This window comes from Babylonia areolata, chromosome 22 (assembly GCF_041734735.1).
Source record: "Babylonia areolata isolate BAREFJ2019XMU chromosome 22, ASM4173473v1, whole genome shotgun sequence".
NCBI classification, from domain to species: Eukaryota; Metazoa; Mollusca; class Gastropoda; order Neogastropoda; family Buccinidae; genus Babylonia; species Babylonia areolata.
Genome location: NC_134897.1, coordinates 14,704,229 through 14,717,650, shown reverse-complemented (window position 1 = coordinate 14,717,650; position 13,422 = coordinate 14,704,229). Strand labels below are relative to the sequence as shown.

The window sequence follows — 13,422 nt, the reverse complement described above, 5'->3', positions numbered from 1 at the left end:
TATATATTATGTTGTTTAGCAAAATCCCCACCCCAGCTTATAAATGTCAAACAAGTTTATACTACGTGGCTAAGGTTCAGGTGGAGGGGGCGTGGGGGAGTGGTGGTAGTTGTTGATTAGTTTCTCCATAAAAAGTAGAGTGTGGAAAATTGGAATGAAGCCTGTGCCAAATGCACGTGTGCATAGCAGAAAGCAGTAACTTGAATAAGTAATGCTGACAGACAGACACAGAAGTTCACTATTATGCAACAAACACAGACAAGTTAGTACTACAAATAATGTGCTTTTTCTACCTTTGCAAATACCTAAACCAAATCATACATGCTGCTTATAGCCCCACCGACTGCAAAAGGGCCATTTCAGAGTTTTCAAATGTGTTGTAAAACTGAGAAAGCATGACGAAGAAAATAACAAACAAAAAACAAAACAAAAAACCACCTATGTTTTTTTTTTTATTCATTAAGTACTAAATGATGATCAAAATATTGTGACGATAATCTGTTGATGTTTGCCTATTGTGATACTTTAATATAAACAGTAAACTATATTTAAAAAAAAGAAAAAAAAAGAAGTGTGTTTTCATTTATTGGGAGAGAATGGTTCTCATTTTGAACGTATAACATTGTAACAAAACAGTGCACAAAACAAAGCAGATGTATTTGAATCTATTACCAAGAATGAATCAAATGACATGCAATGGAATTGGAAGGATTATTTCAAACACTGTGCTGTTAATTAATGTGGGTGTGGAAGAATGAGAGTGAAAGAGATGGAGTTGAAGTTGCTGAAAACAGCCCAGATGACCTTTCGTGGCCATATCAATGCTGACAACAATCTGAATAAAGTAATAGTAATACTGATCTCATGGGTTAAAAAATATACTGAGAAATGAAAATTAAGCAATCGTACAGTCGTAATTCATGCATTTATACCCAGGACATACTCCTTTGTTGACCATTCTGAAATTTTTTCACCAGAGGATTAAAAATATTGTATGCTAAGTTCCAAACATACCACTGGAGACAGAATGAGAAGAAACAACAACATAAAAACCACACTCGTTAAACACAGACTAAAAGAGAATCAAAACACTTGTTCCCCTCTGAACCAAGGACAAGACAATCAACTTCATGGTCCCCAAATCATACAGTCAAATCAAACCACTGCTAACTATACAGTTACACAACAAAAAGACCACCCCCACACACATACACACACATGCAAACGTGTGCGTGCACATGCGTGCACACACACATGCATGCCCGCACACACATGCACATGACATGCACACACAAACACCCCCACCTACGCACACACACACCCACCACCACCACACACATACACACACATTCCTTTCCCACATATAACTATGCACTGAACACAAAAAAGAAACAGCTGTAAGTTTATTCAATTTAGCTTACTTTTTTCTTTACCTGTCAAGTGAGCAAGGTTATCTTAAAGGAAAAAAAAGAAAGTTTTAAAAAAGCAAGCAAACAAGCACACTCACACAAAATCACACACACACACACACACACATACACACTCACACACACACACCTATCACAGACAGACAAAAAATAACTCATGCAGATGTGAACATAGCATCTTACATGAGAAATCTGTAACCACAGATACTAAAATAATCAAAACAATCTGAAATCCTGCAACAAAACAAAAGTGTAAACACTCATTCAGCAAATAGCAATGAATGAATGACATGACTGCTTCAAATAGCTTTACAGCAAATGGAAACTATAAAAACTGATAAAAAAACCAAAACAAATATAAGACTAAGAGCAGCAATAACGTAACACCAAAGGATGATAGATATTTAAAAAAAACATCAACAACAATGATGATGAGAATGACAGACAGTGCTGACAACAACGGTAACAACAACCACCAGGATGATAAAAACAATACAACAACAACAACGATGAATACATCAACATAACAATAATCATGTATAGTGTCAGGGTCATGAATAACGTCATACAAGTTACAACAATTACGACAACAACAGTGTTAAGTTTGAAGGAGGTGTCCGGGCGTGTAGACTGATCCAAACACTACAAACTGTACAACACATCCACATGAGAAAAAAAAATATATATATATATATACACACATATATATATATTATACATATTAAGAGAGTAGAGTGAGAGAGGGATCATATACATAGCAGACAGAAGCTTTAACCCAGGACTGTGTTGTTTGAACCACTCTGTGGGTCAGCAGACTGACTATATTATGAGACATGTGGTCAATGTTTTCTGCAGCTGATAAAAATACTGCGTGATACTTTATGTCGAAAAAAAAAACACAAAACAACTCCACTTCAGTGAACACAGTGCAGAATAATGTGGTACACTGTGCAATGAAATGCAATGCAACACACCACAGTACAACACACCAGTCTTCTTCTCTCTCAACTCTTCGGAGAGTCGATTAGGGCGCCATGCCTTAGAACTGTTCACCAGACTTCTCCAGGTCTGCCAGTCATGTGTTAAACTCAAAGCCTGGATCTCGACAGAGACACTACAGACATTATATGGCAACTATTTCCATATATATCTAGTCATCTTCCACAAGAGAAACACTGCTCCACAACGGAAAGACTGGAGCAGCGTCGAGGGATCCAGGACTAAACAAACCTGTTCTTGTTTCAAACATCTACCTGAATCTGAAGCACCAGCCAATCAAAAATGGCTGAGAACCAAGTCCTGAAAGATGTCAACTCAAAAAGGAAATTTTCTTCCTAAAATTATGTTTGAATAACATACTTACCGTCACTAGTGCAGACTCCGGTAGGGTCTGATTCTTGTTCTGTGCAAACTACTACCTGCCTATGCGGAGAAAATGAAAGTAGCTACGGCCGATAACCTCCCGAAGTAGGTTACCTCCCCTGTGCACCCCTGATGGCGCCCTCTTTGCCCTGCTTTTTGCTCAGTTTGACTATACACTGAATACAATCTTCATGGATTAATGGACAAGCAGTCAAGGGATTAAGTACTTCAAGTACTTGATAAGCTAAACCTTTTTTCTTTCTTTTTTTTTGCAACTAACAAACAAAGATTACACAAAATGAGGTAGGACAATTCAACATTAAATTTTTAGTCCACATTGTGAAAATGCAATTATTCACTGTTTAAGATTTCATAAGATGTGGCCATATTTGAAAAGTGATAAATCATGTTACAATATTTCAATCTGAAAAGTGAAATCTATATATATGTACAACAGTCTGGCACAAAAATCATTTCAACCTTGCGAGTGATGAAAATTTGAACCTGAGGTCATATGGATCTGTGTCACTGTAATTCAGTCACCAAACATTCTGAGGCTTGAAACACCTGGGAACATGTGTTTATAGCTGTCAGTTCACACCACAGCATGCTGAATCCTGGAGGGAGGAATCAGGACTTGTGACCAGTTAAAAATCTCAAGGGTCCCAAGGACTCCTACCATAATTCCTGGGGATCCCTGACTAACTTCAGAGGATCATTCTAATGCTGCAGATTAATATAATCAAATCTGCACTGTTACACCCAAAGGTAGGCATATCTTGATATAATAGTCTTGGTTTCTTGGCCAAGAAAAAGGGAAACAACTCTTCTTAAGGCAATGATCCTAGTGTTAGACCAAACCTCTGATATTGTGATAACAATTTTCACTTTTTTCTTTTCTTCTTTAAAAAAAAAAAAATTTCTTGCAGACATTGTTAGAATGCCTGGGGAGCCTGGTCTATAAAATGCAATGCATCCTTTCCATTTTCAATGAGATGCATCTTTCATTCCAAGGCAATGATGAAATGGGACTGGAATAGTTGAAATCTTGCGGGGTATTATCATCATCTTTATAAATAATCATTTACACTTATAAACAAGCCATTTGTGGTGAAAACAAGGGGTGAAAACTTGCTGTCCCAATTCAACCAAGTAGTTTAGGAAGAATCCGAACAATGAGTGATAATAATATAAAGTTCTGACAATATAATGACTGATAACATCACTGACTGATCTATAGTCACCCTAGAGAACAAGTATGATTTTTCACTTCATCAAAACATAAAGTGATAAACTGACAACACAATATATACGTTATTCTATATATAAAGTTAAACCCAAGTACCAACAACCACTGAATCAGTAAATGTCAGTGGGTGGTGCACGAGCTATGTCTGCCATTGCAATGTTGAAGACAAATGTAAAACTTTGTAAACTCTGTTGTTAAAAGCTGTTGGTACAAACGTCCATAAATACAAATATATGATAAATGCCATTGGCCACTCATTTCAACGACACAATAAAACACACCCACTGATCTAGGTATACCGGGTCAGTGCAAACAACTTGCAGTTGCACAGTCACAACCTACAATCATAATTATGTATGCATGCGTCACTGCAAATGCACAATACACGCACACATGAATACATATTGGTAGGTTTGTTATACTATAGTATGAAGTAGTGTGTGTGAGTGCAAGTGAGTGTGTGTGTGTGTGTGTGTTTGTGTGTGTCTGCATGCATATGTACAGTGTACACATGTAAGGGTAGGAACACACATAAATACATGTAGGGGTAGGAACACACATAAACTAAGTCTCACCAAAAAAAATCTGTAAGTGCAGTGTGTACCAGACCAAATGGAATTCGATAAACTGGAGACAAGAAAAGAAAAGTGAAGAAAACAATTCTCTAAAAACATATAATCCCTGGGGACAATTCTGCACACAAAATATCATCATATAATTCATATATATCATCTTTGACTTCCCAAGTCAATGCACACTTGACTGGTCTTTGTGTCCCTTTCAAGTTTTAGTTTGGGATTACAAACTAGAGGACTACATTTGTGAAATGAGAAATTTAGGGAGCATACTAAAATTTGTCACAAATTAATGACTCAATTTTCTCAACAGTCACTTTCTCAGAAGTTTAAGTCACCAACAGATTTAAGTAACAGACTAATACATTGTAGTGAGCATGCTTATGAATCCCAATACTGACAAGTTATAAAAGTGTCACATTTTTCAACCTTTTCTCTCCATCCTTCCTCTCTTTGACTCAGCATCCTTGTCACCCTGTTTCATGACACAACAATACTTCATTTCTGAACACCGAGAAGTGAGATCAACATTAAAAGGGGTATCAATTATCATGAATGTGTGTGACAAACTGAAAGCTGCACCATTCCAGTCCAAAGCTTCAGGAAAAGTTAGGAGTTTATCTTCACAAGACGAGACACATCAGTCAACATTTAACACACCAGCAGAAACAGTCCACAAAATGAAGCTGCATCATTTGGCAATATCCACAATTTTTCCCCCCCCAAGACAGAATGAGTAGTGTTTACAACAAGGCGTGACTGTTCACCCAGTCAATCCAACAGAGGAGTGGAGGGGAAGAAATGTGGATATTGCCCACCATTCCAGTCCAAAGCGTCTGTAAAATTCGGAGTTTATGTTCACAAGATGAGAACACATCCCAGTCCATGAGTCATGAATTTACAAACCAGGGGAAACAATCCAAAAATTAGAAAAACGATGCACTCCCCACAAACACTGAGAGCAGCTGTACCAAAGCGCAAAAACTGGCAAGGAAGGAAATGCGTGTCAGACAGCCACACTGATTGTCGCATCACAAACAGTGGCCACAAGATGGAAGAAAGATGTGGTTTGTGTGACCTGTCTTCAGACTAGATACTTCACCATTCACCATCAGCACACTCTGTGTCAACACACACACTGCAAACCCTCCCAGGAAACTTGACGTCCATGTCAGGATATTTCCTTTCAGTCGCAAAGAACAGCAGGTCTTTCTGCATGCCTGAGACTGAGAGTCAACCTGTGCAAACATCAGCCTCGAAAAACGAAAGACGAGAGGTTTAGCTCTCCTCACTGGATGTTCACACTGTCAGCATTGTGCACCTTTAATAAAGCAGTGGCAGCACTAAAGGTTTTGAAAACTGGTCTTTCCACATTTCTCCTCAGACTGACAGATGTTCAACCAATAATATACAGAAAAACCAGCACCTCTGGAGCAGCATATATGGATCTGACCACACACTCTGACGCCTGCCTTGAAACTGAAAGTAAACTTACAACACAGAGTCTTCACACGACAGGACTGGCGCCATTGCAGTGTCATTCCTGAACCACACCAGGACCTCCACTTCACCAGAACGCTGCTTTTTTCACGATGCCCACACACTAATGGTGCCTCTGCAGTTTCACTCTCACCCCACAGAGAACCTTCAGACGACCAGGATGGTTCACTTGTAGGTCTCCTCCCCCAACAAAAGAACCTTCAGACGACCAGGATAGTTCCCTTACAGGTTTTCTTGTGGTTGTCCACGTCCTCCTCGTTCATCAGCAGCAGCAGACAGCGTGAGCACTGCAGGGTCAGCAGCACCCCTCCCGGAGAGTCCACCTTCACGTCCTCCCCCTCCAGCCCCCCCTCTGGCCCCCCCTCTTCCAGGGACAGCCCCCTCACATCCATGGACCCCCCCGATGCATCAGACAAACTGACGTCCATGCTGACTGCCTCCCCTCCATCCACACACATGGCGTTGGCAAAGGACAGCAGGTCCGACATGGAGTTGGACCGGGTCACCGTGCTGATGCCAGGGAAGGTCAGCATGTCCGACTGGGAGCTGGTGCGGTTCATGCCGGCGAAGGTGCACAGGTCCGGGATGGAGCTGGCCCGTGTCAGGTTGGTGCCGCTGCCGCTGGGGCCGGGGCCCGGGTTCGGGTCCTGGAAGTGGAAACTGAGCTTCATGGGGTCCGGGTGGGTGCGGTCAATGTCGGTGAGCGGGAAGGGGGGCAGGTCCTGGGAGTCCACACTCATTGTGTCTGCCATCAGGGAGTCCATCAGGGCCTTGCCGGGGTCCACCACCCCCTTGTCCACCACCCCCTCCATCAGGGGCCGGCCCGGATCCATCAGGGCTTTGTCTGCGTCCATGGCCTGCTTGTGGGCTTTGTCGGTGTCGGTGCCGGGCTGTGCGGTGCAGAGGTAGTCCTTGGTGTTGATGGTGGTGCTGGACTGCACCAGCTCCATGTTGACCACCTGGTGCACCTGGTGCAAGTGCGACTTGATGGTGGCCAGGGTGGGCGTGGTCAGGTTGCACAGGGGGCAGGTGAAGGTGGGCATGTGGCCCTTGATGTGCCTCGCCATGCTGGGCGCATAGGGCGTGACAAAGGAGCACTGGTTGCAGGCGTAGAAACTCTTCTGGGTCTGGTGCTTGTGCTGCATGTGCACCACCACGCCGTACCTGCAACAGCACACACCAAACGTCACCCCCTGACAGTCACACCTTGATAGTCACCCCCTGATAGTCACACCCTGTGTGTGTGTGTGTGTGTGTGTGTGTGTGTGTGTGTGTGTGTGTGTGTGTGTGACTGTGTATGTGTCTGTGTGTGTGTGTGTGAGTGAGTGAGTGAGTGAGTGAGTGAGTGTGTGTGTGTGTGTGTGTGTGTGTGTGTGTGTTTGTGTATGTGTGTGCGCACACATTGCTGTATGGCAGTTGGTATGTCATACTTGAAGTCATGTACACATGAATGTCAAACTTGCATGCGCCACAAGCTTCCAGTCTGTCAGTCTGCAATAACATGCTCCCACCACGCATGCACTGCTCTGGTTTTTGGCCCTGTATTCACAGTGAGAGCAGAGGTAGGGTTTTCCCTGGGTGTCTGACTTGAGGTGACAGTCACAGCAATATAAAACACAATACAGCACAACACAACACCACAATAGTGAATACTAATCACTGACTTGGTGTTGGCTCTGTGGTCACAGTGACAGCAGAGACAGGGTTTTTCCTGTATATGCGACTTGAAGTGACGGTCACAACAACACAACACAACGCAACACACCACAATACAAATCACTCACTTGGTGTTGGCCCTGTATTCACAGTGAGAACAGAGGTAAGGTTTTTCCTGGGTGTGTGACTTGAGGTGTCGGTCCAGGGTCGACTTCTCCACGGCCTCGTAGCTGCACAGCTGGCACCGGTACTTCTTCTCACAGCTGTGGCGTTTTTGGTGCACGCGCAGTGCCCTCATGTAGGGTGTCTTGTAACCGCAACCCTCCACATCACAGCACAGCAGGTCTCCTGGTGTGGGGGGCGAGGGTAGGGGAGGGGGGAGGTAAAGTTTGTGTAAAAATTAAAGCCACAAAGGACGTGTGAAACAATACCTGGGCTGGGTTGCATGAGGTGATCTTTTGCAGCACTAAGTTTGCTAAGGGTAAAGAATGTTCCTAAACATATGGAGTTTACTGTGGAGTTAGGAATGCTCTTTGTCATTTAAGCAAACTTAGTGCTGGTAAGTTCACGCATGCAATCCACCCCCAGACATTGATGGAGTTAAAGGTGCTGACTTTTTTTTTCTGTCTGCTCAGCAAACGGAATCAAATGAAAATCAAACAAAAGAAAAAAGAAAGATATCTTGAATGAAAAAAAAAAAAAAAAAATTGACAGCTGCCTGGTTTTTATAAACAATAACAAGATGAAGTAATACAACTGAAAAGGTAGCTATACAATCACACACAAAAAGTTATAACCAAAACAGCCAACAACCTCACACTGTAAAAATAAGCCTACAGTGAGCCAGTCTCGTCTATTCCTGAACATGAAAAATTCACTGAACTATACCCATTATCTACATTGCTAATCTGCTCCCAAGCAGCACACACACACAGACAGACAGACAGACACACACACACACACATACACACTCACACACACACACCAACAATAACCCCGATTCTATTACCATGGTATTTCTCATTCACGAATCTCTGCACAAAGTCTATCACTGTCCATATGACAGCACATCAAGAATGTGAAAAAATCTGCTCCCAAACAGCACACACACACACACACACACACACACACCAACAGGCACATGACATCTCATCAAGAATGTGAAAAAATTATAATGGAGAAAAACAAATCCTCATCCATACTGTCAAAAGATTCATCAACTGCATAATATCTAAAGTAAGAATTTTCCCCTTTAATTCTATTTACAAATCAGGAACAAAATTCAAGAATACCTCATCCCTAAATGATCACAGAGTGTAAAATACCTGTGTGTTTCAGCATGTGTTCTTTCAAAAGACTGGCGTAAGAGGCTTTGAAGTCACACTGGTCACATTTCAAGTCCTCGTTTTCTGCAATGTAAAATATGCACAGGTTACATTCAAAAATTCTCATCGAATCTACCAACAAATTTTATTAGTTTATAATGTAAAGGTCTGTAATGTCAAAGGGCACTAAGTCTACAAATAAGAAAGAAAGAAAGAGCGAGCGAGCCAGAGAGAGAGAGAGAGAGAGAGAGAGAGAGAGAGATTCATTTCACATAAAATTTCACACATCTAGATAAACATGTATTACAGTACACATCCACCCAATCCACTCCCCCACATATCTCACTATGTACACACACACACACACACACACACACACACAAACACTCCCCCCCAACCCCCCCACCCCTCCTACACACACACACACATACACACACACACACAAACAAAAACATCCAGACACACACACACAGACACAGACACACACATACACACATTGCAAAGCAACAACTGAACAAGAATCCCACAGACACAGACCAGAGTGCTTGGCAGCTACATCAGTACATGACAGTTAAGGGACGCCACACACACACACACACACACACAGAGTAAACACACACACATACACACACACACACACATACGCACACACAAACACACACACACACAGACCAGAGTGCTTGGCGGCGACATGACGATTGAGTGACGCCAGATCCATGAAGGTTGCTGGACACAGGTGACACAGCAGTCGGCTGCGCGTGTGCCGCTGCTGATGTTCCACCAGTTTGCTGCGCAGACGGTTCTTGAAGTCGCACTGGTCACACTGGAAGTACACCTTGCCATCTGCATGCATCTGTCAGCAAAGGAAAACAGGCCTCCAAGTGGAAAAGAAAAACAAAGTCTAGTACACTGCACTACTGATAGCAATGTTGTGATGTGTGTTGTCACAACGGAAATCATCAAAGCAAACAGGCAATGGCATGGAACAGATGTGTACACAACTCTATTTCACAATTAGAACAGAACTGAATTGTATTGTACTGTACTGTATTGTACTGTGTTGTATTGTAATTTGTGTATTGTATTGTAAAAATTGTAAATTTTGTATTGTAGTTGTACTGACACAACAGAAATCATCAATGGAAACAGGCAACAGTGTGGAACAAAAACCACACAAACTCTAATACACAGTAAAAGGAAAATTGTGTTGCATCATTTGTAATTGTATTGTATTGGATTGGACTGGATCAAACTGAAGTACTGTATATTACTGTATTGTAAGTTGTTTTGTTACAACAGAACTCCATCAGAAGTCAACAAGACAAACAAGCAATGATTTGATTCTTAAAACAATGTACACACAAGATGTATTACAAATGTAAAAAGTATTTAAAAATTGTACCAACTGTCATGACTGAAAATAGTATGCCAAATAGAAGGTCCATCATGCTTACAAGCTACAGGTACAAATGTCTCAAATCTTGCCACGTTTTGACTTTGACATTTGACCTCTTGCTTTGAATTGCAATTTACTGACAGTTCATTAGGGGGTAGAAATATTAAATCATACAAATATCAACATGTCATTTCATTTATTTTCTATTGAAATTTCAATGTGATAAAAATAAAAAATAAAAATCTCCATACGAATTAGTAAAGGTTAACAGAAAATACTCACATGTACACATTTGCACATGACAATACTGACATGCACACCCATAAAAAAAGTAATAAACCCATAAAAAAAAGTAATAAAGACAACTGTGCACACATCAAAACATGTAATTTGATACTCTTCCTCCTCCTCTTCTTCTTTGTTCGTTGGCTGCAACTCCCACATACACCTATATGTGTATACTATACACAAGTGGGCTTTTATGTGTATGATCGCTTTTACCCCACCATGTAGGCAGCTATACTCTATTGTGCATGCTGGGAATGTTCTTATTTCCATAACCCACTGAACGCTGACATGTGCAGACCTGCTTGTGCCTGAACCCCTTCCCATGTATACGCAAGCAGAAGATCAAATACACTTGTTAAAGATCCTGTAATTTTTATATAAAAAGGCATACAACTAAAAAAGTGTAACCAGTATTTGAGATGACTAACAATGTTTAGAACTATAAGTGACAAGACTTTAATCTCTTTTTTTTTTCTTTTTTTTAAAGTAACAATTGAAACCAGTGTCACAAACTAAAAGTCCCATGTTACCTGCAGATGGTTGTGCATGAACTTGACGGACTTAGCGACGTGGCCACAGACATTGCAGGAGTAGTGGACCTTCTTGGCCTCCCCCTCCACAGGGATCTCCCTGGCCTGCTGCAGCACCTCCTCCCTCAGGGCGCTCAATTCCTCCAGCCGCAGCTGGGTCTTCGTCTTCCCCTTGCTCGTTCCCTTCCCTGGGGGCATGTAACTCTCCCTGCCGCTGCTTCCACACACCCCCACGTTGTCAGGCTGCAGGGCTGGCTCCGTCACTGTCATCTGCTGGGAAGTTGCATCCCCGATTCCCTCCTGCACCCTGGGTTCACACACCTGGACCTGCAGAGTATTTCCTGCACATAGCTGCATATCCTGGGCTGTGCTCATTCCGGTGGAGACAGGGACCGAAGGGTTGATGTCGGTGCCGCTGTTCAATGCATTGTCGATCGCCATTGTCTGGATGATCTGTCCATCTGATTCCAGAAACAGGACGACCGAGCCCGGCATACCGCTTTCCTCACTGGAAGGTGTTTCTGTGACATCTGACTCAGGCTTGGACAAGCTGTCAAAGACATGCGCAGTAGTTGAGCTGGTGGATTCTGTCTGAAATGGCTGCACAGCGTCAACATTCTTGTACACCATGAGGTCTTTTCCGATGCCATTGTTCTTCAGGTGCATACTTCTGTCTGCTCGATTTGTTGTCAGTTCAGAGAAAGCACAACTCTCACCTTCCACTTGATACACCGGCGTCTGCAGAGAGCCGGCTATCTGGGCTGGCTTTCCTCCCTCCCCATTGACACTGGGTCCAAATGGCAAAAAGTCATCAATGTTGTGTGCGTACACACTTTGATCCAAGATCTGACTAGTGCCATGAATGTCACTGGCACTGGTGGCAGCTGCAACAGTCTTGAATTGAAATTCTTCCAGTTTGAGAATTTCTCCGGTAAGTATATCAACATGTTCATTTTGTTCACTTGCACTGTTGACAGTTACTGAAGAGCTTTGTACAACTGGTACTGGAGACTCTTGCACACTGGAAGATTTGATGACACCAGTTTCTTCTGCAGGATTACCATCTAGCATAAGATATAATTTGGACTGATTATCTATGGGGACAGAATGATGCACCAAACTTTGAAATGTGTCTTCTTTCCCAGTCTGAATTGCTGGCTGTAACAGTGAAGACCCACCGTCCTGCTGCAGCTGGTTCAAGTACGCTAGCAGATTTGTGGCTGGTGTACTGTTTTTTTGAATCAAAGAAGACTCTGACGAATCCAGCTTTTCATGGTCCAGTCTCTGAAAATTTGAACTAGAAGAGAAACTGACATCACTTTTTGCTGGTGAGAAACAGCAAGGCATGCAGTCAGCATTGCCACTGAACACAAAAGACTGGGACACTGGTGTCGCCAAACTTACGACAGAGTTCAGAATATTTTGTTGACTAGTGCACTGGTCTGTAGTACAGCATGTGTTGATGTGCAGCACGTTGCTGACAGAGTTGCCCTGGGTGGAAGCGATGCTGACATTCGCTTGGGGGAGGGATCGTGACCGTGGAACTGTTTTGCGGTTTGCTTCACGCAGTTGTGAGCCGTTCATTCCATGAGATCCTGGAGTGAGAGTACTTAAATCATCTTTGCTTAGAAACGATCTTCGAGTCACTCTATTTTCTGGGGTAGTAATTATCTGTGGAGAGGTCTTTCTTCTTTTTCTCTCACAAAGCTGACGGTTTTGTTGTGATTTTTTACTTGCTTTCGGGCCAGGAACACTGTCACTGGGGCTAGGAGTAATCAGCTCCAAGTAATGCTCTCTTTCGCAAACAAACAAGTTCGCTGGAGATCTGAATGCATCTCCATTGCATTTAACTTGGTGGTTTTCGGCTTGCGACTCAAACACAAACAGTCCTTTGCACGTTTTGCAAAGATACAACGGAACAATGTTTCCTGGCATTTTGTTGACATCGTCTGGTCTTCCTTGCGGAGTTTTCTCCCTTGGAGAAGTAAAAAAGCAAAGATACAGGGGGTAAGAAGCGAAAATTAACCAATACAGAAAAAGAAAATATTTCAACAGTAAATACAGGATCATTTTGTTATTGCGTATGCCTACTTATTAATTTGTTTTGAAGCAAT

At 42.4% G+C, this 13,422-nt stretch overlaps 1 protein-coding gene across 1 annotated transcript; it reads right to left on the bottom strand.

Moving 5' to 3' along the window:
• Window positions 1–581: 581 nt before the first annotated feature.
• On the bottom strand, window positions 582–13,254 carry LOC143297217 (uncharacterized). Its single transcript, XM_076609432.1, has 5 exons — window positions 11,309–13,254; window positions 9,767–9,947; window positions 9,095–9,178; window positions 7,898–8,117; window positions 582–7,277 (listed from the first exon to the last, which is right to left on the bottom strand). The coding sequence occupies exons 1-5, from the start codon at window positions 13,241–13,243 to the stop codon at window positions 6,314–6,316; spliced, it is 3,384 nt and encodes a 1,127-aa protein (XP_076465547.1). The 5' UTR covers window positions 13,244–13,254; the 3' UTR covers window positions 582–6,313.
• Between the last annotated feature and the right edge of the window lie 168 nt (window positions 13,255–13,422).